This window comes from Astyanax mexicanus, chromosome 2 (genome assembly GCF_023375975.1).
Source record: "Astyanax mexicanus isolate ESR-SI-001 chromosome 2, AstMex3_surface, whole genome shotgun sequence".
In the NCBI taxonomy this organism is placed as follows: Eukaryota; Metazoa; Chordata; class Actinopteri; order Characiformes; family Acestrorhamphidae; genus Astyanax; species Astyanax mexicanus.
Genome location: NC_064409.1, coordinates 15113386 through 15140851, shown reverse-complemented (window position 1 = coordinate 15140851; position 27466 = coordinate 15113386). Strand labels below are relative to the sequence as shown.

At 36.7% G+C, this 27466-nt stretch overlaps 3 protein-coding genes across 5 annotated transcripts in view; all 3 read left to right on the top strand.

Annotated features, from left to right (window-relative positions):
• Positions 1-11794, top strand: part of dgki (diacylglycerol kinase, iota) — a 99437-nt gene extending 87643 nt beyond the window's left edge. For all 3 annotated transcript variants that reach the window (XM_049473439.1, XM_049473432.1, XM_049473433.1), the window contains 10 exons: positions 3218-3262; positions 3368-3437; positions 3542-3582; positions 3797-3921; positions 4808-4833; positions 5105-5142; positions 6117-6228; positions 6815-6851; positions 6965-7064; positions 7573-11794. In XM_049473439.1, coding sequence (XP_049329396.1) covers positions 3218-3262; positions 3368-3437; positions 3542-3582; positions 3797-3921; positions 4808-4833; positions 5105-5142; positions 6117-6228; positions 6815-6851; positions 6965-7064; positions 7573-7689 — 711 coding nt within the window. In that variant the 3' untranslated portion in view covers positions 7690-11794. The remainder of the gene's footprint in view (positions 1-3217; positions 3263-3367; positions 3438-3541; positions 3583-3796; positions 3922-4807; positions 4834-5104; positions 5143-6116; positions 6229-6814; positions 6852-6964; positions 7065-7572) is intronic.
• Positions 11795-12993: 1199 nt separating this feature from the next.
• LOC111192944 (uncharacterized) lies at positions 12994-23053 on the top strand. Its single transcript, XM_022671298.2, has 6 exons — positions 12994-13130; positions 16102-16394; positions 17196-17294; positions 19440-19498; positions 20556-20825; positions 22370-23053. Exons 1-6 carry the CDS (start codon positions 13099-13101, stop codon positions 22409-22411), a joined length of 795 nt encoding a protein of 264 aa, XP_022527019.2. The 5' UTR covers positions 12994-13098; the 3' UTR covers positions 22412-23053.
• Positions 23054-23910: 857 nt separating this feature from the next.
• The window catches only part of LOC103043012 (ras association domain-containing protein 5-like), a 36273-nt gene continuing 32717 nt past the window's right edge, over positions 23911-27466 (top strand). Inside the window, exon 1 of the mRNA XM_049473431.1 lies at positions 23911-24116. Coding sequence (XP_049329388.1) covers positions 24094-24116 — 23 coding nt within the window. The 5' untranslated portion in view covers positions 23911-24093. The remainder of the gene's footprint in view (positions 24117-27466) is intronic.

The following is a 27466-nucleotide window of genomic DNA, read 5'->3' as shown; positions in this document are numbered from 1 at the left end:
CTCGGAACCGGCTGGTTCTGGTCTTCAAGCTTCTGAGCCTCCTTCCACTCGGCAGCTGTGAGAACAGGGAATGGCTTGGATGGAACGGGTCCTTCATGATCTTTTTGGATTTCCTCAGGCAGCGGTTGGTGTATAAATCCAAAAGGTTTGGGAGCTCAACCCCAGTGATGTACTGCGCTGTGCGCACAACCCTCTGCAGGGATTTCCGCTCCAGAGCAGTACAGTTCCCATACCAGGTGGTAATGCTGCCCGTCAGAATGCTTTCCACAGTGCAGGTGTAGAAAGTCCTGAGGATGCTGGGGTTCAGACCAAACCTCCTCAGCCGTCTGAGGAAGTACAGGCGTTGTTGTGCCTTCTTCACCACCCGTGTGGTGTGTTCTGTCCATGTCAGATCCTCGCTGATGTGAACACCCAGAAACTTGAAGCTGCTGACCCTCTCCACCGCAGTCCCGTTGATGGAGATCGACGAGTATGCTTTCTCCTGCTTCCTGAAGTCCACGATCAGCTCCTTGGTCTTGCTGACGTTTAGAGAGAGGTTATTCTCCTGGCACCAGTTTTCCAGGATGTTAACCTCCTCTCTGTAGGCCGATTCGTCGTTGTTTGAGATCAGGCCAACAATTGTTGTGTCGTCAGCAAATTTGATGATGACATTGGAGCTGTGTCTGGCTGTGCAGTCGTGGGTGTACAGGGAGTACAGGAGCGGGCTGAGCACACAGCCCTGGGGCGCTCCGATGTTGAGGGTCAGTGAGGAGGATGTGATGTTGCCCATCCTCACCACCTGCTGTCGGTCTGACAGGAAGTTCAGGATCCAGCTGCACAGTGTGCTGTTCAGACCCAGATCCCGGAGCTTGATGTCGAGCCTCGAGGGAACGATGGTGTTGAATGCTGAACTGTAGTCCACAAACAGCATTCTCACATACGTGTCCTTCTTGTCCAGGTGAGAGAGGGCAGTGTGCAGGGTCAGGGCGATCGCATCGTCAGTGGATCTGTTCTGCCTGTATGCAAACTGCAGTGGGTCCAGGGTGGCAGGCAGTGAGGAACAAATGATATCCCTAACCAGCCTCTCAAAGCATTTGCTTATGATGGAGGTTAGGGCAACAGGTCGCCAGTCATTCAGACAGGTGGTGTGGGCAGTCTTTGGAACTGGCACAATGGTGGCCAGTTTAAAGCAAGCTGGCACAACAGAGAGAGAGAGTGATGTATTATAAATGTCCGTGTAGACTGCTGCCAGTTCTCTATAGCAGGCTTTAAGCACTCTCCCGGGAATGCCATCCGGACCAGCTGACTTGCGTGGATTTATCCGCTGAAAAGCTCTGCGCACGTCAGCTTCAGAGACGGAGGGTGGGATGGGATCAGCGGTGGGCGGGGCGCACTCTGGGAGCGCAGCGGTGGGCGGGGCACACTCTGGGAGCGCAGCGGTGGGCGGGGCGCACTCTGGGAGCGCAGCGTGATCTGCCTCGAATCGAGTGTAGAAGCGGTTCAGCTCCTCTGGCAGCTCAGCGTTGGTGCTGGTCAGAGTGTGAGAGCTTCTCTTGTAGTCAGTGATAATGTTCAGACCCTGCCACAAGCTCTGGGTGTTGGCTGTGTTGAACTGTGCTTCCACTTTCTCTCTGTACCCACGTTTGGCCGCTTTTATGGTCCTACGGAGAGCGTAGCTGGCTCGTTTGTACTCCTCCGTATTTCCAGATCTGAAAGCGGCGCTGCGTGCGCTGAGAGCGGAACGGACGTCACCGTTCAGCCAGGGCTTCTGATTGGGGAAGACGCGCACTGATCTGAGGGGCACTACGTCATCCACGCACTTGCGAATGAAGGCGGTGACTGTGTCTGCGTACTCGTCGATGCTGCTTGACGAATCACGGAACATCTCCCAGTCCACGTGATCAAAACAGTCCTGAAGCATAGCTTCCGATTGGTCAGACCAGCGGCGTACCTCCTTGGTGGTGGGCGGTTCTCGTTTCAGCCTCTGCCTGTAGGTGGGCAGAAGCAGGATGGAGGAGTGATCTGATTTGCCGAACGGGGGTCGGGGGAGGGCTTTGTAGGCTCCTCGGATGTTAGAGTAGCAGTGATCAAGCGTCTGGGTTTTCCGCGTGAAGCATGTAATGTGCTGAAACAGTGCTGGACAAAAAGTTTTAAAGTTTGTCCGGTTAAAGTCCCCTGCAACAATGAGTGCAGCCTCCGGGCGCGCGGTCATCTGCTTGTTGATGGTCTCGTGTAGCTTCCCGAGTGCGAATTCCGCGTCCGCACGCGGGTGTATGTACACTGCCGCTAAACACAGTCCTGTAATCTCACGAGGTAGCCACACCGGCCGGCAGGAGATGATAAGATATTCCAGCTCCGGCGAGCAGAAAGACTCGATGAAATGTACATTCCTCCGATCACACCAAGCATTGTTGATCAGGAAACATACACCACCTCCCTTGCTTTTCCCAGAGAGCTCTTTGGATCTGTCGGCGCGGTGCAGAGAGAACCCCGCGTGGTCGGGTATGTCCGCGGATAGCCAGGTCTCTGTGAGGCAGATCACGCTGCAGTCACGCATCTCCCGCTGGAAAGCGATCCGTGCGTGGAGCTCGCACAGCTTGTTGTCCAAGGACTGCACATTAGCCAGCAACAAGGTGGGAAGAGGCGGACGGTGAGCGCGGCGTCTCAGCCTGACGAGCACACCGGCTCGCTTGCCTCTTTTCCGGCGTCTGCGTCGCGTGCGTGGCCGGGCGACCCAGGTGAATGGAGCCTCTCCGATGTTAGGGAACAAAGGATCAGCGTTGTGGAACTCAAAGTCCGGTTTGCGGTGAGTGATCGACGATCTGATTCCCAGGAGTGTTTGTCGGTCATATGTGACGATGCCAGTAACATTCAGTGCAAAAAGAGTAACAAGCAAATACAAAAACAAAGAAAAACTGCTAAAATAAGTGGGAGCTCGCAACACGGCAGCCATGCTCGGCGCCATCTTGATGGCAAATGTAATTTGTGAATTTCTGTTGCTTGTCTGTTTGCACAGACAATTCTATTCAGTTGCTGCCGGTCACAATAATTACCACCCACTGCACTGTCCACTGTGGGTGGTAATGCTTTCTATGACACAGTCATGTTACACACGGGACACTGAGAATTGAGAAATGTTAAATAATTTTACCTCACAATTTACAGGTGTGGGCATTTCCAAGCCACCCATGATCAGTTCAGTTAACATTTTATTTATCAGTATCTGCTGTTTTACTAGGACCTGCATCAGGCTCCCTCTGCTGGGCATAGAGTGCACTATCAGGTGAATACCTTGTGTTAATATTTCGCACTGTTGTAACATATAGTCTCTTTAAATAAATAAAAAAAGTGTTTAAAGACATGGTTAAAGGATGTTTTTTTTTTTCAGGATGAAATCAGAGGTTTGCCCCGGCCTGCTTCTGCCCACAGACTGTCTCCTAACTGGAGCTTTCTGGACTGTGAGTTTGGATTGTATTATTTTTTGCATTTTTTTTTGGAACATACAATTCAACATTGTTACAAATTAACATACCTCTGTTCCCATGTGTTTTCTGTTTTCCAGCCACGTCAGCTGACCGTTTTTATCGTATAGACAAGGCTCAGGTAGGCCTTACTCTCCCCCTTTACTCTCTAATGCTGGAAAAAACAGTCAATTAAATTGATTTTAATTTACATATATATTTTACATAAAATCGATTAGATTAGTTTATTTCATGTACTCTATATCTCTTCTGATATTACATTTGGACATAAAAAAAATAATATAGTGTTGTGCTACCTTAAGAGTTGATATGCTGTGTTTTTCTGCTTCTTACAGGAGCATCTGCACTTTGTGACGGAAATCTGTCAAGAAGAGGTGTTCATCCTGGACCATGAGGTGCCACCTGTGAGCCAGGGCCGAGTCCCAGAAATGCCTGATGTGGTGGTGGAGCCCAGCGCTGGGTGAGAATTACCCAGATGTTTTCCAGGAGTCAGGGATTGTTATTTTTTAATGTATTTTTATATACTGTACTTTATGGACTAAAAGGCGCACCAGATTATGAGGCGCACTATCGATGAGTGTCTATTTTTTTATACATAAGGTGTACCAGATTATACGGCGGCTAGGTAAACAAAACTGTAATTCTTCAAAAAAAAAAGAGTGCTGTATGTTAATCTACTTCTCTCCTGAAAACTGTTTATTTAGGTGAGAAAAGGGCTTCTGTTTATTCACAGTAAGCTTAGATTTCCAATATTTTCAACAGTGCGGTTAGCACTGTGTTTCCTGAGGTGCTATCAGCTAGCGGTTCGCTTAGCTTGTTTTAACACAATAAACACGCAGGCTACATTCCGATATACTCACCTTTGAATGGAGCTAGCGCTGTGGTTAGCAGCTAATGCTAATACTGCTCCAGCCTCGCTGCTGGAGAAACTTCACTGAAACCCGTCTATAACTCTGCACTTCAGTGCAGTGGCTTTACTGCTCCTTACAACCTGACTGGTAAAGTTCGGTGAGTGAGGATGCACACTGGTCAGGGTGCTCATTGCAAGATAATGTGAATTATGGGAGTTGGAGTGAGGCCGGATTGTGGGTGCAGATGGGTAGTATTGTCCATGTAAACAGACAAACAACAAAACAAAAAAATACATCCACATTCAATACAGGGGACCCAACACACACTTATACCACAGGTCAGTGCAGCATTCTTTAGTTTTTAGTGGACATGACAGGTCCTGGGACATGATACTAGTTTCTGTCCCATGACTTTTGGCAAACCAGAGCATAAAGCAAAGGAATTTAATGAAATGTGACTGATTCTGTTCTTTCTTTCTGTTCTGTGTCTTGCAGTGTGCCCTTGACCCCAGAAGAACAAGGTACAGCAAAGAGTCAAGCTTGTTTTATTATCTAGGTGGAGTTAACTGTAGGCCTATAACACAAGCACAGGCAGATACTGTAAAAAGGCCTTTTTCCCATAACCTCTAGTCATTTTATAGCACTTTCGCTTAGAAAAAAATCTCCCTCTGAGCGTCAGTACTCCCACTACTGATAGTACTGATAGTGCTTTCTTACAGCACATAGAAAAGACTTCTAATATGAGAAAAGGAGCTGTGGTGAAAATTACTAACTTGTCCGTCTGTATTGCAGCTTTGCTGAGTGCAGCCAGCTCAGGTGACTTACAAACGGTAAGCATGTGATCTACAGAAAAGCATCTGATTCAGATTTCGCTGGTAGCTGCTAGTGAATGAGAAATATGAGAAATATCACGCTCATTGTTTGCACTTAAATATGTCATGACTGTGTAAAATGCTTTAGTACGGTAATTTCTCTCTCTCACACACACACACACACACAAGCACAATAATCAAAAGGTTTCAGATTTCTTTAAACAAAAGGCCTTTTGTTAATTTATATAATCTTACTTATTTGCATTTAAGTCTAGGCCTGTAGCATTTGTTCCACACTTTTTTTGAAGAGTGTACTAATCCCTTAGCTCTGTACTGTATTTAAAAAATGTTCTGTCTCTGTTTGCACTTCAAGCATAGTCTTAATATAACTGGTTATGGTTATGCATAGTTAAATTACAAGAAATTTAGGAGAAAAAAAACACAAACCATAGTCTTAATATGACTGGTTGTGGTTTGCACTTATTGTTTGCACTATATAAGACTTAGAAAAGTTTTATTTTTATATTTTATTCTTATTTCTATTTCTTATAGAATCAATGTGTGAGAGAAACCAGTCTATTAAGTTTGCGTTAAATGATTTTGTCAAATAAAACTTTCTTTAAAATTTTATTTTTAAATCTTGTCTCGTCTCGTTCTCGTGAACCCAGTATTGTGTCTCGTCTCGTGATATTAGTGTCTCGTCACACCCCTATTAAGCATACATTCTCATTCACATCAATGATTTATTTATTTTTCGTTAAAAAAAACCCTAAAAAAAAAATGAGGTCAGAAAAAATGTGTAAAGTCCTTATATTGTAGGACAAGTAGATTATGTAATTATCATGACAGGCCCGTTCTTATGAGAGAAGTTGTGTGCTTTTCTGTCTGAGGAATTAAACCCAACCAAACCTTTTTTAAAGGCTGTGCTGTTACCCTCTTCACTATAACCAACCACTGTCTTGTTTCCACCTCTCACTTTCCCTCTCTCACAGTTGTCCAGTGGTGGTCTCAGTTTGTTGGTCAGAGATACGGGGGGCCGCTCTGCTCTGCACCTGGCCTCTCAGAACGGCCACAGCGAGGTTGTGAGCTTCATTCTTCAACAAGGTGAGAACCACACTGAGTTCCCAGACCATGTTAGGCTTGCATGGGTAGAATGTGAGGTAGGTGGAATGCAGTGCTATTTTTTTGGCTGTGTACTATTTAGACCCAGAACAGAACTTTGATACCTCAATGTTGTGACTTTTTTAGATCATTCCAGACAGAATGAAGAATCGCCCCAAGTATGCTAGTGTCAAATAAGACTCATGAGTACATCAGTCAGCCAAATGTGGTTCATACATGGCAACTAGAGAGATGACAAAAGCAGCATCGGACTGAATCCCATATTATACTTGGCAACCAGAGTGTTGGCATTTGCAAAACTTGATTCAGGCCTAAATTTAGGACTAGACTCTGACTCTTGACTTTTAAGGTGATGCTAACATAGCGTGTGGATTAATTTAAATAATTTGCTGCTGTTCATTTAATACCCTATTATACTAGGTGTGAAAAAAATATATATCCATATCCCAATATATTGTATTGTGTATCGATACATGGCCCCAGTTTGACTTACTGCTTCATTATAAATAGGGTAAACTTTGAAGAATATTGATTGTCAAATTCTGATGTTTTACTCTCCTTTTTTAAGGTTCAAAGATGATCCTGGATTTAACTGAGAAGGAGACGTAAGTGCCACCCACTGGTTTTGTTTTGTTAAATTTGACAATAAAAATTTCAGCTGTTTTTTTTCTCCTCTTTCTGAGAAGATGACATTTTAGAAACCTTTTTTTTTTTTCAGAGGAGACACCGCACTGCATAAGGCTGCCCGGCGGCGGCATCAAACTGTGTGCCGGCTCTTGCTGGAGGCTGGGGCTTCCACCAGCAAAGCCAATTTCCTTGTGAGTTGTTTTCTCTGAATCTCAGAATGAGTCACAATACGTCAGTATGTCACTATGAGACCTGTATCTTACAACTCCAATGTGTCTCTTAATCAAATTATGTGACTGTCCAAACACTTATGGGGCCCTATTTTAGCGATTAGCTATTTGTGTGTTTATCGAGGGTGGGTGTATGCTTGCTGGCTGTGCAGCGTGCATGATGCACCTAATAGAATGGACTCTGATAATTGACTGTTGTCTAGATTTATTTCAGTCAGTGGAGCTCCTGTGTTTTCCACCCCCAAAATAGAAACACGCCATAAATTTACCTGAACACACCTTCAAACCACCACGCCCATCGCTATTTTAACGGCACGGGTGCAAGGCATGAAAATAGACTGTTGACGTGGTTTAAGATAGGAAAGAGCATAGCAATACATCTTGCGCAGGTGTACAATAGAACCCATGGTCTTAACTGTAGTATATTTTGACATATTTGTTTATTTTTGACTATTTTTTTCTCTTTCAGGGAAAAACTCCCAAGGACTGTGCTCAGGAAGCTGGCGATTCTGAACTGGCCTCCTATCTGGACGGGCAGCAGTCAGAAGGCCCAGCGGCTCGTGAGGACCTGGAGACGGCTGTGTGAGGGAACACTGAACCCTGTGTATGGAGATCGGACCCCCGTACACCACGGCTTTCACCACTCATGGAAGTATCAGAGGTCACTCGCTCGTGTCCGGAGAGCCAGATGGACAGAGAGAGAGAATCGACTGGAGAACGAGGGAATAAAGTTGAGAGGTGAGAAGGTCATAGCAGTGACCCAAAGGAGCCTCGTACAGGGATGGGTATCCTTTCTGGAGAAGGACCACACTGCAAAGGAAAAGCCCGCTCTTACTTCCTACGAATCACTGTGGGATTAGAATGGATTTTAACAGATTTGTTTTGGCATTTATTTATTGCTTTTATTTATTGATTTATTTATTAACTAAAAAACTGACTGTAGTCTGTTTTAAAAGATGTGGTTTTCCTCTCATGGCCTGTGTACTAGTGGTGTAGAATGATTGGTTAACGGGAGTAGGTTTCTCACCACAGTTCCCTCAGTGGGGGCAGTGGGTTAAGGAATTTCTTCTAATCAAATCTGACAGAATGTTACACTGCTGCCTAACCAGCCCACTCCAGTACACCTTTTAACACATGTTTAACATGTTGTGAAGGAATACTGTTGAAGAGGTTTTTATTCTTTTGACCAAATCCACAATAGTCATCCACAATGTTTAACTGTAGTACTTGCCTGTTTCACACAGTATGACCATATGATGTAATTTGATGTAATATAACCAACATGGGTGGACAAAGGCTTCACACAACTTCTCCTCTAGACGTGATCCACCAGCCATGCAGCAGCATTTTTACAGAGTCTCATAACGCTTGGAGGAGGGCACTAATCACTTTGTGACTTTGTGACTACCCAGAATCGAGAGCACCACCCGGAGACCTAATTGTGTAATTGTGTACTTGAGTAATGATGAACTTCTTTCGTTACACTGGGGAGCTGACTTCATGTGCCTGTCATTCTAGAAAAGTCTTGATTTTTTTTTGTTGTTTGCGCCACTTGAGAGATTGAGCATTCAATTTTCTCCATATCACGACTCAAGAACCATCCTAAAGAACCTGAAGAAGGAGGACTCCAACATGCTTATCAGTGTAAATACGGTATACCTGTAATATGAGCATCTGTTCTGTTTTTATTTTTTATTATTATTCTTATTCTTCTTTATTATTATTATTGTTTTGTGTGCGGTGACAGTGGTGTGATAGTCAAATTATTTATCTTAAGAAACAACGGATAGAATAATCTGAGCCATATTCAATGCAATATGAATGGATGACATTTGTGCATTTATGTCTTTATTTCTACATTACATTAATGTTAATAGATGAATGGTTGTCTAAGGCACCTACAAGCTAAGTGATGGAATACAGTGTGTTATCTGTTCTTAGTAGTGATGGATCATTATGCAATGTTATTAAATAAAGATGCTTCAGATGGTTCTTTGAGAGATGCTGTAGAAGAACAACCACAGTGAACATTAAAATAGTCTTAGATCCAATTAATGGGTATCCAAGTGTTTTTTAAAACAGAGAACCACCTCCTTCTGTTTTTTTATATTTACATTCATACAAAGACGAAAACACTAGAGCGAGTATGCTAGCCCTGTATGAGGTGATAGTACCTCATAAAGAGGAAGGAAATGATGAAGCAGAAAATGCAGGAGGTTTAATCCCAAATTACACACTTCCTACTTCCTACATAGTGTACTTATATAAATTACTACATCTAAACAGAGCATTATATATTTGTAAAAGAACAGTATTTACATTTATTCATATGTGGAGATCTGAAATGTAGTGTGTATAATCTGTGTGCAGTTTTATGAGTAGGAGGTGTCAGAGATTCATAAAAAAGTCATGTATGCATTGTGATGCCTGCACTTTTATAAAGTTCTTTTTTTTGTGTCCATATGACAATACTGCAGATGGTTGCACAAGTGGCTAAAAAATCCCACCCACAAATGTAGTATTTTCTTTGTTAGTATAATAACCAGTGCAATTTCCAATATTAGTTTAATGTTGTTTCAATGAATATTGTTCTTTGCTATATAACAAACATAAAAATCGTAAATTTATTTTTCCACAACAGTTACTGAAGTTGCTACATGGTTTGAGGAAGGATAGAAAAAAGCTAGCGAATAGCAACTTTAGCTCTGTACTGTAACATCACTTCCCCTCTTTTAAAAAGATGCACTTCTCTGAATGGAACTAGCAGTGAGATATTAGATTGGGCCTTACAGTGGCCTACACAAGGATATCTTTATAAGCTATCCTTGCTGTTATAAGCATTGTTCCTTATAGAACCAAGAGTGTTTCTTCTACAGCATAACATAAAGAACAATCTAAAGCACCTTCATTTTTATCAGTGCATGTCTCCACATTTAGGGCATTCTTTAGCTCTCTGATTCTGTAGCCCTCTCTACTGTACTGCCACTTCAGTAACCCAGGGTCGGCAAGATTAGCTATGAGACATTAAAGGGTCAGTGTTACGTTTATCATTTCAATTTTCAATAGTTGAGGCCAAATTTTAAAATAGAAAATTGTGTGTAACACTTCTTTATGTATTCATTTTTTACTATTTGGTATTGTGAAAATAAACTTGGTTCAGTTTTAGATTTTTGTCTTTTTCCCTTTCACAATTAGAATTTCTGGGAAAATAATTCTGTCCTGATTTTCTGATTTTACTATTTTTGAATCTTGTAAGAAAAGCCTGATGGTATAATCCACCTTACTTTTGTAACAAGATGCATACATGGAAAAATCTATAAATCGAGGAAGAGTCTTTTTTTCCCCTAAAATTCAGAATGTGGCCAGCAGAAAGGAAAAACTAGACAATTGGTGGAAATAAATTAAAACCCTTTTTTACTATACTAAATGGGAAAAAATAAGTTAAGTTTTAAACCCAATTTTCTGTTCATCAAATTAAGTAGAAAATTTACCTGATAAAGTTACGCTGACCCTAAAGCAACCCAACGAGTGCAGTCTCTGATCTGTGTGGGCAGAATGTAAGCGGTAAACGTTGAACAGTAGCTTTTTGGTGTTTATTTTGATATTGTAGGCCTGCACTTTTAATAGTGGCTGTTTCCGTTTCTGTGAAAAACTACAAATAGAGGAAAAGCAGAAAAACGGCAAGCGTCTGCATGAACATGGCCACGGTGGAAAATCGCTGAACCTGCTGTGAGTGATTTCGGTATTATTGATCTGCTGTGTTTTTCTTTTTTTTTGTATTATTTGTGATTTTAAAGCTTTATTGTGCATGAGATTTTGTTACTTTTCTGCCCCTCGATGCTGATGATTATGATGGTGATGAAATGGCATTATTTCTCTATTATTATTAAGAAAAGACATAACTTATCAGATTTACTTGTTCAATGATTCTGATATTAGTTTTTTTTTTTATCTTATGAAGGATGGGATTACTTGAATGTCTTTTTTTCCATTTCTAAAGGTGTATTTGAGTGTCTATTTTTAGTGTCTATTTTAGTGTCTTGGAGTCTTCACCACTGACTGGACTCTGATGACGTATTACTATGGATGTGTTACATAGGTCTCACATCTTTCTGGAATGTTGCTCATTATAGAAGAAGTGTGGTGTGGAAAGTACCGGTGTTTTCCATACTGATGGGAGAATAGTAGGACTCTTGGTAATTCAGATGTAATCTGTAATGATTCTTTATGCTGAGGTAAAAACCAAACATTGTTTATCATCCACTGCTGACCACCATTAATGCTAATGTAAACGAGTGCACCTCTCTGCCCTGTTGGATTATGAAACATAACCCTTATCCTGAGTGTTTTATTACCCTGAGGCCCTGCCTTGTGCCATACCAGAGACTGGCTTTATAATCAAGACCAAAAAAACAATGTTTTGTCTAGATTTTCACAGATTTCACATCTACACTTACTGTTACTTGGTGTCCAGTTCATTATTTTTGACAAATTGAAGTAAAGCATTTGAGAATAAAGCATGCCAGATTACACACACATCTGTATGAGCTTGTTTTATACCAGTGAATTATAAAATACGTGGTGTTGAAATATCATTGTTCTAAACTACCCTAACCCTGTACCCCAAATATGACCAAATATTTGTTGGCACCCCTTCTAATAAATGTGTTATTCAGCTACTTTTATTTAAATCCACGGCTGATGACTCAGATCTGTCCAAATGCACATTCACAGCTTGCGTAGTCCTTGTACAGTACCTTTACGAGTTCTCTAAGTCTACAAAAGCATTTTGATAAAAAGGGTGAGGTGGAAAATATGGCAAAATAGTAAGAAGTATTTTGACATGTAGACAACAGGCACTAGGAGTTAAAAAAAGACTATTACAATTATTTTAATCCAGATAAACATGACTATTTTATATCTTTAGTAAAGGAACATTTAGTTGGTTCATGTTCTTCTTCAAGTACTAACAAAATGTGGTACACTATGCATATCAGGGTGGTGGCTGCATTTAAAAAAAAAATTCATTTTAATAACTTAATTTGTTTGTGCTAAATGCTTTATCCAGTACAGCACAAATACATATATTTCCCAATTCATCACAATACATTCTGTTACACAATCCACAGTGATTAAATGTGTGTGCATATATATATATATATATATATATATATATATATATATATATATATATATATATATATGGGGTTGTATGATTCAGGTTGAAACAGATTCAATTTACCTAAAAACGATACAAATTTCTAGAAAGCAGAATCAAAGAATCTACAAACAGAAGAATTCCCACTCAGACCGCCAGGGGGCGCGTCCAAAATGAATGGGTTTTAATGGAGCAAAGCAGCAATATTCTTAGGTCAGCAATAAATCTTTAAACATTTTTATACTGAAAATGTTCTCATTTTCTCAACACCGAACAATATCACACGTTTCAGTATACATCTATTTTTAATTCTTTTAAACTGCAGTTATAAGTATTTTAAAACTATAGTGCTGTGACTGTATCTTTACCATCAGATAGCTCTCCAACCACTCATCTTACTAGCGCCTTTTGTGTACTGTAGAAAAATTGCAGGCAATCTTTTAGTTTTGTTTAAGCAAAACATTTTTTCTCCATTCTAAACTTAAGTAATATCCAGTACAACGAGTTATTTATTATTTTTAACTTGAGATTTTAGCTCCATTCACCCTCAGTTATTAAGGACTGTCCCGCGGGCTCCCTCTGGCGGTTTTATGGTATATCGGAGGGAAGGGGGAAGCACTGTTTTTATACGCCCACAGAAAAAAAAAACACGCCATATATGAGGGAGGGATAAACAGTCTGATGAGACATGGTGACCTCACCAGAAAGGGTGGTCTATGGTCTACGTCACAAACAATATCGTCACTGAACTCCCACAACACTTGAAATGAAGCTACATTTAAAGACCAGAGTCTCCGGTCTGCTGTGGAGTTTAGAGGAGCGGCAGCGGGAGAGAGAATGGCGGATCTCCGTGTGGATATTCAGACTGTGTAAGTGTTTACCCTGTTCAGACAACAGGGGAGATTTATACACATTAAAGTTAGTTTACAGTCTGTTTAATGATTCATTTCTAATACAGCTATATCAGTCCGGCGTCTCTTTAGTTCGCTAACTACTTAGTTTTTAACTGCCCTGTTTTATTAATACACAATATATTAAATTATTAAATTAATAAAAAAGCGCAGACTCACTTACACAGGCTGTTTCTGCTGGAATGTAGTAAGCTAGGTTAGCGATGGCCGAATATAAATTAAAAGTCTTTATTAGTTTAATTAAAACTTTGTATACTATACAACTATACATATTAAAACCATTGTCTTTTAAAACACAACCCATCTATAAATAACCCATCTAAAAAGGCATTTAGGATTTTTTTAAATATATATATTTTTATTAAAAGTCAGCTTTATTAAAAGTATTTTTCTTAAAATAAGTCAACTATGAATGTTCAACGTAATTTTTGTGAAAACTAATCAACTTCGATTATTAAAAGCTAGCTTATGTATTATAAAACGTATAGTCATCTGTACATATTAAAAGTAGTTGCTTTGAAACTAAGCCAGTTTAAACAAGATTTTTTATTTAAAGTCAACTATAGGCAATATAAACCTAAAATGATTACTAAAATATTTGTATATATATTCTTTTTCTTAAGGAAATATTGTGAATATTAAAAGCCATAAAAAAGCCAACTATGAATATTAAACGCCATTTATTATAAAACGTATAATTATCTATAAATATTATAATATATATATATATATATATATATATATATATATATATATATATATATATATATATATATATATATATATATATATATATATATAAAATATTTAATTTATAAGAGAACTAAGAAATTTTAAATCAGCTTTCATTAAAAGTCAACTAAAGTCTTATTAAAATCAAATTCAAAAATGTCAGCTACGAATATTAAACGCCATTAAAACAATAACTTAATTATGGATTTTTATTTAATTTTTATAGTTAAGTCTATATTTTTATTTTTTTTTTTTTTTACCAAAACTCGTGTACTCATGTATGAGTTTGAGTACGCTGCTGGAGTCACGAGTTAGAGTGTAGATATACAGTACTAATCTGTGTTAAGAGGGCGGGAGGTTACAGGACATGTCTAGACTCAGCCCGAGGTCCAAAACTTCCCCATGTACTTTAGCTTTAGCTTTAGCTTTAGCTATGGTTTTATTTTTTACTTTCGGTTTCACCCAGTAGAGATACTAGATAAAAACTCTGGTAAAGTTCGTGTAACACTGGGCGGTTTATTAATGGCAGTGCTGTGGGTTCTTGTTTACTCTGGTTCTGAACTGGTTCTCAGCTTTTCACACTTTAATGTATGAACAGCTGTGGAAGCTCAAGAGGGTAAACACACTCCAGCTCTGACTGAACTAAACTTCTGTCTTCAGTTTCTGTGAATTTCTCCACTTACAGAAAGCATGTGGGCTTTAAGGTTTTATTTTGCCATTTCACATAATAATAAATATAATAATCATATGATAATAAATATGGAAATCACATGATAATAAATATAATAATCATATGATAATAAATATGGAAATCACATGATAATAAATATAATAATCACATAATAATAAATATGAAGCTAACTATGTGAACTAGGGATGGAGTATATGATCAAAATGTGATATTACAAGATGTTAAAGACATTTTTAAGAGAAAATACACAATATTTTAATGTACTCATTTTTTTTTTTACAATTCTGCTGGTCAAATATTAAGAATATTTTTAGTTAACATAGCTCAATTTGGGCTCCGAGTGGTCCTATGGGCTAAGCGCTGCCACTATGATCAGGAGATTGCCAGTTTGAATCCCGTTTATGTAGCTTGCTGTCAGCTACAGCAGCAGTTTGAAAAGAGGCGGTGGCTGACTTCTCATGTATCGAAGGAGGCATGTGCTAGTCTTCACCCCCTATTGGTGTTGGGGCATTACTACATTGCTACAGTTAAGTGTTTTATCTGCAATAAATAAAGGTTTTCATTTGACTTGTAATAACACTTTTTGTTAGGTTTGTCATGAAAAGTCACAGTTTTAGGTTTTTACACGTAAATAGCTGAAAATCACATGCAATCACGAAAACATCTTTATTTCAATGTTGGAAACATTTGTATTTTTACATATAGTTATAAAAAGTAAAGTGTAATATATAACTTACACCACTCTGCTAAATCTATTTTCTAATTTCCAGTGGACATGGATAAAAAGCTTTCTATATTGATAACGTTAATTTATTAATTTGCAAGTAATTATGAGTATGGGCATTAATAAATATAACAATAACATCTGTGAAAGATTGATTATGTGTTACCAGTAGAACCACATTTATTATCAGTGCGGGGTGTTTGTAATTCAGTGAGCATTAAAGAACATACTGAGCTGTATTAAATCCAGTTACACATGGATGGTTTATTTCTTTTTCAGAATAATAAATATTGTATTACTCACCCTTAAGGACAAGTATCTTCATGTTTATGCTGCACCCACCCTTTTCCTAACTGAAACTTGGTTTAGCATGAAGAGTTAATATGAAATACTGTATCTATAATAAACTGTGTGTATCCAAAGTTACACAGTGATTATATTAGAGTATAATAGAAGTTGGCAAAGTTACATAATGTTATATTCAGATACTGCTGTATTGTTAAATTTGATAAATTGCAATAGTGACTATTAAATATTTATTTTTCCTATTGATATATCTGATAGCTCTAATATTTCATTCAACTTACAAATGTTTGATTAAAAACACTTTCAAACCATTCAGTTCAAATTTACCCCCTCCCTCCTTTTACATTGAGACCTGGTTTAACGACATTTTAAGCAGCTAAGCCAACACTTGATTTAGGTTGTAAATTTGACTTTGGAGTATATATATATTATCTGCTGCTGGACATTGTGTGACGTGTCCCCATATTTTTGAACAGACAAGAGGCCAATGGACACACTCAGACAATTACTGAAGACAGCTTTGAGTACAGACTCCTTCAAACCTACACAAAGAAGAAAGGACCCACTTACACGCCCCTATTACAAAGCAATGGGACAACAGAAAACAAGCCTGCATCACCCGTGCCATCAGCTGAGTGCAACAAAGCAAAGAAAAATAGAAGGAAAATAATTGCTTTTAATAAGCTTTTAGCTTGCATTCGGCCACAGAAGGAACACAGTATTCCAGTGAGTAGTAACATCTCCAGAAGTCGGGCATCATCATTTGAGGGTAAGTGTTAGAACACATAATTTATGTAAATTGAGCTACACGTACAGAAGTGGTGTGTACCACATGTGTAACAGAATGTGCCAGATGTTTCGGCATGAAGTTGTAAAGGTTCCTAAGAGTCCTGCGATAATCCTTCCAATTTATCTTAAACATTCTTATCCAGATTATGTGGTAGGGTTGTGTAGAAATGTTGATAGAGCTTCCAGTATCATCCCACAATTTTTTAATTAAGAATAAGTCTGGTAATGCAGCTGGACATGCCCTAATATATGTGTTTTTAAGGCAAGTTCTTGAGACAGAATCAGAATGAGGATGAGCATTGTCCTGTTGGAATAGCACGCTGGATCGTACATTTAGAAAAGATAAGGCTACTGGTTGTAGGATCTTATTAATGTAAGCAGTAGGCAGCATTTTCTGCATTTCCCATGGAGTAGTGAGAGTTAAAAGCCTTGCTTAAGGGCCCAGCAGTCGCAGATTGTTTATATAAACATTTCTTTAACTCGGATTTTATCATTTATAATTTTAAAATAAAATAAAAAAGCACTATATTGCCTTGCTTACAGAATTGCATACTATTTAGATTATATTAAATTGTAACCCATATATTGTGATACATATTGTATCGTCATGTTCAGATACACAGCCCTACTGTCTTATGATAATCTGTAATATGTGTGTAATATCTGTTTGTAAGAATTGGTAACTATGTTTTTTTCTTGGAATCTAGCATGGAATCCTGTATTTTTACTGTATTGTCAAGACAGAGAACTGAAACTGTCACTTTGTTGTTGTTTTTTTCAGCTGGCCCAGACACGGAAGTAGACGACATTGTCAACAAGTTGACCAAGATCTCTGATTCTGTGCATTTCCAGCCTTCTGATCTTGAAACTGACAGTGATGGTGAGTCATTACTCATTGTATCTTCTCTTCTCTTTTTATCTTTGGTCTCACCTGTCATTAACATTTTGTTCGCATCTGTGTGTAGTACAGGTGTAAAAGGGTGGGTGAAATAGCCCTTAAATAATATCAGAGTATGTCAGGGTACTTTCGCGATAACGAAATTCTTGGCAATATGACAAACAACAAAAAAAATCTGATTCATAATTATAAGAATATACTACTGCAACAAAGTTTTATTAAGGACAAATATAACTATTTCAAGCATACAACAGAAACTAGGGGTGGGCGATATAGACCCTAAAATAATATCACGATATTTTATGATATGACAAAACACTGAATTACAAAAAGTATTTTAAGAATATACCACTGCAACAAAATGAAAATAAAATGTCATTATTGCATACAATAAGATATGGCACACCCCTAACTGAGATACTAAAAAAAACAAGAATTTACTCAGATATGTAACAGAAGTTGATGACCCAGAATGTCATGATACTAATAATGCACTCTAAATATCTCTATATATCCAGGATTAAAGTAAAATAAATGATACTGGACAGACAAAATTTCTCTTGTCTAGTCTCTAGTAGATATATAATGAGAAAAGAACTCCTACAAAGAAAAAAGGCAACAATTAGACTATTGATATATTATTAAAATGTGTGATTACTAACATATTTACATTAAACACTCCTTGCTTACTGTGATTTTCTTATCGATATTCATGTCTAGTTAAATATTGATATTAGATTTGATTTAATCTTTATAGGAGCTGCATTACCTGCATTAAAATAACTTTAATGACTAGAAATTTGTGTGGAAACTGGTTGCCTTAAATTATTAAGACAAAATGAAAAAAGAAGACAAAATGTATTAACATAGACTCTTAACTGGATCTAGTACAATCAATTTTATATTAGAAGTCTTTACCTAAAATCATTAGTTCACATGAAGGATCTTTTGCAAAGTTTAAATTGTAGAAAAAAAAATTCTAACATTATTAATTCGAAATAAACTTTTCAAAGTTACAATATATTTTATTGACAAATATTACAAGGTAACAGTTCTCATATGTTGCTGAACCAATAACAAGTTCATTACACAAGTAACAAGTAAAAACAGTGATTAAAACTGGTAACTATTCCAATTGCCTTTGTTTGTTTTGCGAACACTTTCATCACAGCTTTTGACAGTATCTGTTACATCCTTGTGAAAAGTTCAACTTGAGTAATAACATGTGTTAAGTTTATTTGGTTAACTGAGCACTAATATGCAGTCTCGAAAAAATACTTTGTAGTTCCCATCCTGTTTAATTTCAATCAGATTTTGCATGATACAAAAAGAAACACACCTATTTAGCATTTCCCTTTATTATTGCTGACAAAGGGACATTGTGGAAGGTTTTGTGGTGCTATTGGGAAAAGAATTGATAATAACAATGCAAGAAATACAGAGAAAACAAACAAGGCTGTAGTGGGGGAAAGGGCACTTGAAAAAAATATTCATTATTCATCTATTCATTGTTATTAAATATAATTTTTGTTTTTCCTGCAGTTAAGATGTTCTTTGACGCCAGTTGTTAAGTTTTGGTCTTCAATTACTAAATCTTTTCTTATGCTTTGTTTGTAGGTTTGTTACTCACTTAAATTAAAGGTTTTGAGGAAACTTGTCCTCTGTGCTTAATGTTAATGTTAATAAAAATATTATATACAATAGAATAAAACAAACACTATCTGCTACAAACAAGATTGTAAACTCATGATTTGGTAGTTTGGCTAAACGAATAGCTCAGAGTTGAGTCAGGAGCAGCCTCATTTTACTAGTTTCCTCAGGGGCTTTTGGAAATGTTGTTAAGTACAGTTACGGATACAAGTTCTGCTGGAACGTTAGGGAAGTTTAGCTGTGGGTTTGGATTATAATATAAGGTTTACATTAATTAAATGTTAACGAAGCTAATTAAAAGGAATTGTAATGTCTTCACTTAAAGTCAGTTAGTTGACTTGATTTTTAATTATTAGTGCCATAATATAAAAAATATTTTTTTATGATTGCCTGTTATGAATCTGAGATGAACATATACTAATACTGTTGTTACTGTTGTAAGAGTTTACAGTGTGATCTTCTGTCTTCTGTTCACAGATGTAGTTGATAAAATAGTGGAGATCCTCAGAGAGCATGGAGACAAACTCGATGAGGAGGTAAGTGTGTAGTGCTGTAAGGTCTTGTTAGTGTATAGATGTAGAGCGCATTTATTTATTCACTATTCACCTTTTTTTTTTTAATTAACTCAGATTGTACTGTAAAGTCAGATTCAGAGAAACAGATCCCTGTAAAGAGTTTGATTACAACGTTTATTCCACAAGGTGGCACCAAAAACAATAAAAAACATAGTTTTGTTAGTTTATGACAAAATTTATTCTAGAACATTAATATTTTTTATGCCTTTTTTATTATACATGTTTAGATTTGAATGTAAAATTAGTAAAATTATTTTTGTTTATCTATATATTTTATCTGTGTAAATATATTTATGTAATTACAAATGTATTTTTATTAATATTTGTTTAAATATTCATATATATATATATATATATATATATATATATATATATATATATATATATATATATATATTTATATTTAATAATAGATATTTTACAATACAAATAAATTGTGTAACAAGTTTAATCTAATTTAATCATCAAATATCTATGTGAGAGTGACAAGAAACTCCACTAGGATGGTCTGTATACTCTATTATGTTGATGAATAATTTTACTGTTTTCCACGTTTTGCATAATGTGAATCTGTCAGCTGTTTTTACATTGTTTAAAAAATTTATGATTTTTTTTACATTTACTTCCAATAAAAGTGAAGAGGTTTTTTTTAAATTGACTGTGAAGTTGGAGATACAAGGTTTTTGTGTATCAGCAGCGATATAGGATAATGTAAAAACATATTTTGCTTTAATTTCCTCTTATCTTTATGATTCACACTTCCGTGGTAATACAAGAAGATTGACATAGCAAAATATAAAAACCTTCCAGAACCCTGCAGCGTTTAATATGACTGACTATTTTAAGTTTGTTCCTGGAACTCTTAAAAGATGAGTCAGTCTGACAGATGATCACTTCCTTCACTACCAGTCAGGGGGGAATCTACAGAGGGAGATATAACATTTCAGTATTTTACTGCCCTGATGTCTTTTACTACTATGATGTCATTAATTGTCTGCTGTATTTTCTCTATCTATAGATAAAAAACAACCGTGAGTTGATGCAGCAGCTGCAGGGAATTCTCTCGTACAGTTTCTTTAAGAAACTGACCAGGTTCTTTATTCAGAGAGTAACCCCAGAAGAGGCACCTCCTGTAAAACACCCAAAGGAAGCCCACATCGCTCTTATCTGTGAACTCACCAGCCGTCTGACAGTCATGGACCGCCACCCAATGAACAGAGTGCTGGGATTCGGTGCCAAATACCTCCAGGAAAATTACACTGCCTGGGTCAACCAACAGGGGGGCTATGTGAGTATACTTTAGTTACAGTCACTGCACACATCAACTGAGCTGCAATGGGTTTCCCAAAAGGTTCTTAGCACTGAGGTGATTCTTGGATGGTTGAATGAGCTTCAAACTAAGCACTATCTCTCCATGCTTTTGAGAAACAGGTCCCTGATTTCTAATACTTTAAGAAATTAAAAAAGTAATTTTATCAATTCCTTAAAAACAGTGTTTTATTTATTTAGGATATTTTAAAAATGATATTCCAATTCCCATACCTGCATAAAAATAATAAATAAATGTTCATTGCTCTTAAAAGTGTGTAATGGCTTTATTATACCACAATTAGTCTGAGCCTGCAATGTGACTGGGGGAGAGGCATTCTATGAGTGTTGTTATCAGCCAGTAATGTACTGTAACCATAGCTCTCCATGTATTACTCTGCCATATACAGGTAACCTAGCAACGATGCAGCGCTTACAAGCCAAACAGCACAGCTACAAACGGAACAGCAATAGAACTATTTTAACCAAACAGATTATATTTTCTTGTCCTCTTTAAGTCAAAATCTTTCAATAAACAGTGATAATGAAACTGCGGTATAATCACAATAACACACTCAAGGTTTGTGCTATAATGTGTAATATTGGCACTGCTGTGCTGCGGTCATAGGCAGTGCCAATATCACACGTTATAGCACGAACCTCAAGTGTATTATTGCAATCATACCACAGTTCCATTATTGCTGTTCATTAAAAGATGTTTACTTAAAGAGGACGAGAAAATACAATCTGTTTGGTTTAAAAAACTCCACGAGTTAGTTCTATTGCTGCTCCGTTTGTAGCTGCTCTATTTGGCTTGTAAGCACTGCATCATTGCTAGGTTACCTGTACCACAATTATCTTAGAGACGAAATAGTTACCGTGATAGTTATCGTGACCTCTGTGTTGCCGTTTATGATTCGATTATTAATTGAACATTTAGCTGTTTGACATGAAAATAGACCCAAGCAATATGACAATATTTTATCATATCACTGTACTATGTCTTATACTTTTATAACCTTTTTTAAGCATCTGCCACTTCTGATGCATTTTATCTGCAAGTAAAAAAAAAAAAAAGATAAATTCTGTGTTGTAAAAATGTATTTAAATATCACTATAGAATATTTTACCATATGGCCCAGCTCTGTCAGTGAGTGATTATGTACACCACAAGTAGTGACTTTTATACTGTTCATTTCAATATTGGAATTAGATCACATTGACAGATATTAAGAGGTATATTGTGATGTAAATTTTGCCCATATTATCCAGCCCTACATAAAATAATACAGAATAAGATAAAAATCCTGCACTGAACAACTAATCCCAACACAGTTCCCCTAAAGCACCTCCCTTATTAACCGTTTCACTGAATTATGCCCAAGACACCTCTGTTTAATACATTTTTAGGTAAACATTGCAATATTATGATGATGCTTTATTTAATATTCATTTATTTAACATTTCATGTTGCTCATTAACTATGAATCTAAAGTCAATTGTATTTTGGGTTTATCTTCTCAGGGTAAAGTTTTTAGCTCAGACGATGAGAAGGAGGACGAGTGAACCAGAAGAACTGTGGACTTTCACTCTCTGCCTGTGATTCATTCAAGCTTTAATTTCATCAGCAAGTCTTAAAATTCATCTCAGGGATTACGTCACTTTAGAAAATCAATGTATGCCTGTTTGTACTTCTTTGAAGAGCTGCTGGTATCATTATGTGTCAAATATGTTGCAGGTTTGCACACAAATTAAACTATATATATATATTTTTTTTTTGCAAATTACATACACCAAGTTCTGTCTTCAGGGTTTTTTTAATCATAGGACAAAAATTGTGTTGCTGAATTATATTCCATTATTGTGCAGCCATATGATGTTTTAAACAAGTCAAACAATTTAGACTGTGTACATATAAAGCTTTATACAAAAAGAGTACGTTTGGTACATTTTACTTTACAACATACTGAATATGATTTATGTTTATTTTAACAACTTTTGCCAAAAAATGTTTTAAAAAACTGTTTTGGTCTGTCTTTTTATTTAGGTGTTTTCAGGGTAGTGAATACTACTTATTGTAATACTCATACATATTAATATTGTACAGAAGAAGGTGGTTTGTGTGTGTGCTTATTCAAATCTGTCTGATTATATGAAAGTATGTAATGTGTCATTTTTAATTTACAATAAATGTAATTTTACATTAAACATACTGTCAAAGTTCGTTGATCTTGGTGGACATAATACAGCATTACATTTTAATAACACACAGTGAAAGCCATCCAGGCTAGCTTTATAGCCTCCATTTAGTTTTTATATGCAGCATATCATTTTATATGCAGCACATTTAAAAAATGGGTTAAATAATTATTTTAAATTGATGTTGAGATGATTGTCCCAGGTGTTTATTAGAGTGTGACAAATATAAATAACTAGAAAATGTGCTGTAAATGTATTGAATTAAAATAAAAACTAATTTAGGATATTGTTCTTATGTTCCATTTTTTTTATTTGCTAGGGGGTGGCTATGTAAATCTTAAGTTTGTTACAGAAATGTATTTTATTCAGATACTGCTTTAAGCAAATTATATATATTATAATAAACAAAACAATGTGTTGTAAATTTGTGCCAGAGTCACATAACTGTTTGCATAGACAATTCTAGACAGACACTGCCAGTCACCATCATTACCACCTACCAGAACCACCTATCAGACCTCCGATAATTCACGTTACCATAAGCACACTGGCCAGTGTTCAGCCTCGCTTACAAGATAACACCTCACAACTTATACATGCGTAAGCGTTTCTATGCTGTCCCCTGAGGTAACACCTTGTGATCAACACACACTGTTACACACTGACTCATGACTTTTGGCATGTCAGTTATTAATACACTCTTAAAAATAATGACTATATATCAACAGTTACACGTTTAAGAATATTATTTTTAATACATTTGGAAATGAATTTATTTGTTGTTAAAATCAGTATAATAAAATTACTACATGCATCATCAATTTGTCAATTTGATAGTTTGTAATATTAGCTTGTCTGAGCTTGTCTCTCTCTCTCTCTCTCTCTCTCTCTCTCTCTCTCTCTCTCTCTCTCACACGCCTCTACAGGCTGCAACCCAACCCCTTAGTGTGCACCTGCCCTACCTGCTCACAGTCACCAACCAACCAGCCAACCAAACCCGAGCGAGACATGCAGGCTGTCTCACACACTTTATCCACCACACACTCTGCATGCCTACAGCACAGCTCCACAGGTGGGTAGGAACTATTTACGCTCTCTCACTGCTGTGGACATAAACATTTGATGGATTGATAATGATAACATTACTTAACTTTAATTACACTAAGAATATGAACCTCCGTCTTGCTCACTTACATACACTGTAGACCTCAGTCAGTTAATCTTACTTCCTAATTCCTTTTAGGAACTGTTTCTTGAGAGCCGAGATAATACAAACTGATTTGTTGTGCTTCTAAATCACTTTCATAACTTAGTTCATATCGTAGGCTGTATTTTCCTTTCACTTGAAAATGTCTATTCAAAATGTATTTTCTTTCAAGACTAAGATTAATCCCTGTGTAGCAAACTACACTTTATGCTGGATGTACTAAAGTATTTTAGCTTGGCTTCTGTATTTTTCTGTTTTTGTCGATAGTAGTTTTAGTACTGTAGTTCTACTGTACTGTACTGTCACACTGTATAATTAATACCTGATGGTATTTGCAGATGATAATATATTTACACCTCAAACGTGTTCATTTTTCTTACTAACATTTTCACCATTATCCATTAGTATTTCATTGATTTTTTTCTGTTTAATTTTCTGTTTAGGTTTAGTTTTTCTACTGGACTAGTTTTCTAGTTTTCTGTACTGTTTTGCTGTAGGTGTAACCTCTATTTTTTTAAGTTCATGATGAACAATATTAATTATCATTATTGATATAAACTGCTTTTTAGATTAAAGAGACATTAAAAAGAGTATAGTCCCAAATAACATGCCCATATGGGGCCTGTATAAGTAGCCCAAACAGAGGGGTTTGTACATGGGCTCTGTATTAGTCCAACATACAGTATGGATGCTGACCAGGGTCCGTAGCGTGAGGAGGGGTTAAATTGGGACGCATTTGGATTATACACTGCACATACGTCCTTGATGGGACCTATGAAAAAATTGGGCTGTAACCATAAAGCATAATTTTCTCTGTGATTTTATTCCCATCCGGAACTACCATGTATGTATTTTGATGTCCTCTGAGACAATTATAGGCTGAATTACCTACTGTTTTTTGCTGAACTCCGTCCGGACGCACACCTCTGAGTTTTCTCACCTTACATTTAATAAAATAGATATTTGTCCACTGCCACGCACAGAAATTACACTTTGGATGTGCATTTCCACCGAGATCCACGTAAACACAACAGCGAGTGGAAATGGAGGAGCTACTGAACGCGATGTCATGTGACTGTGAAAATCAAAAACTCACTTGTCCTTCTATTTTTCTGGATGCAAGAGTTTTATCACTGAGTAGAAGTTTGAAATATTTTTTACAGACGTCCCCCTGAGAAACTAATCCCGTCCGGATAGGGCTTTACAAAAAATGGACGTGACCTCAACTTAATTTTTGCTTACTTGCAAAAATGGCAAATATTGAACACTAATTGAACACTAATGTGCTGATATGCTGCCTTTGTTTAAAAACAAAGATTTGTTTTTATATTTGTTTTATGAAAATTTCAAAATGTTATATTCTTATTCCAGTGTTATATTCTAATGTTATATTCTAATTCCAGTATTATTGATAATTAAAGGTTTACTGTTCTTCAAAACAGCTATTATAAAAACATTGTGCAATTATATTATCAATATATCACTGCCATTATAATTACAGTTATATAAATAAACATTAATAGTTATTATCACAGGGCTAGATGCGGTACATTTGGGAAGACCAACTGTGTCTCAGTAGCAACACATACATGCCCACCTGGAACCCACATAGCCCACATTCCACCCACATGGTGCCCCTATAAGAATGAATGCTGGATATGATATAATGAACTTCAGTATGTCTAGAGGGATTCTAGACATTCTGGGAAGTTTCCCTAAAGTTCAGTGGGAAAATTATCTGTGTTTGTTTATAGTCAGGGTCACTTTGCTAGCTATGGCTAACGTTAACTCCGCTAACCTACAGTGGCTAATATCTGAGCTGCTTTCCTTTGGCTAATCTTTCAGTTGTTAAGGTTATGCTTATCATCCAGCTTTAGAAATTCAGTTCTTAGATTCTGGGTGTACTGAGACGTTCGCCTGCAGTTCTGTGGGGAACTGCTAGCTAAAAAATCTAACCTGTTATATAACTAGCTAGCTAGCAAGTGATTGTACTCATTTCACATTTGTAAATGTTATATTTAATGCTAGCTAATACTTTTAGCATTTAGTTACTAATTCATGTTTTTTTCTTTACATTTATTCTGCTAAAGTAGTTAGCATCAGAATATACAGTATTTATAAAGCTAACTAGATAAATACACCTCACTTTTAAGGGGCATCATCTTATTTTAGAGCAAAAGTACTTTAAAAAGAGAAGAATATGGACTTACCAACCTCCATTCCTATGCTGTGGAGAACTGATTTTCTTGTGTTTGTATTTGTTTAGTCAGGGTCCCTTTATAAAAGCGAAGTATCCTAGCTAGCTACTTTAAAGACATTCTATGTTATTCTATGGAAATCTAATTTAGTTACTAACAACACATTTTACAGTTATTAACTCAAACATTTCTGTTTACTTCCATTTTGGCTTAATTATACAGTGGTTTAATTCTGCCTGTGGCCTAACCTTCAGTTCTGACGCTTATAGCTGAATTTAGGGTTGTTTCTGTGAATTGTTTTTGTTTATAGTTGTTTACCGGGGTCACGGGTCACTTTGCTAGCAAGTTACTTCTTTGCTAGCAAGCCTTCTGTTCTGATTAATGTTTGTTTTATTAACTCTTCACCCAAAATATTACCTGTACTGAAGTTAATAATGTTTATTCTTGTTCATTATGTGAGGTATATCATCGTTTTTTTTTTTTAAACCAAAACTTCATCAAAGAGAGAAGAACATGGTTCTACCAACTTCTCATGCCAACAGATTTTGAATGTTTTAGGAAGTTCCCCTTAAATTCTGCATAAAACAGAAGTTTATTTGTTTACAGTTGTTTACTCAAGTTTAATTTGCTCAGTGATTTATTTTCTTTAATTTCATTATGTTACAGTTGCATCTGTACTCTTTTCTTGTAGGTCTAACATTTCACTTTTGAGGTTTATCACCTTTTTTAGCCCAAGCCCATCAATCAAAAAGAGAAGAATATGGTTTAGCCAACTTCTATACTAATGCTGACAGGTGCTGGATTTTCTGAGAAGTTCCTCTTTATTTCTGTGGAGAAGTGAACTGTTTTTGTTTGTAGTTGTTTACTAGGATCACTTTGAAAGCAAGCCATTTTTCCTTCTCTTTTACTTTATTGCATTTTGCAAAAAAGTAATGAATTTACATATGCTATAACTAAAATGTGTTTTTCTCTTTTAATCATTAAAATTATATTATTAATTTGTGTACTTATATACAG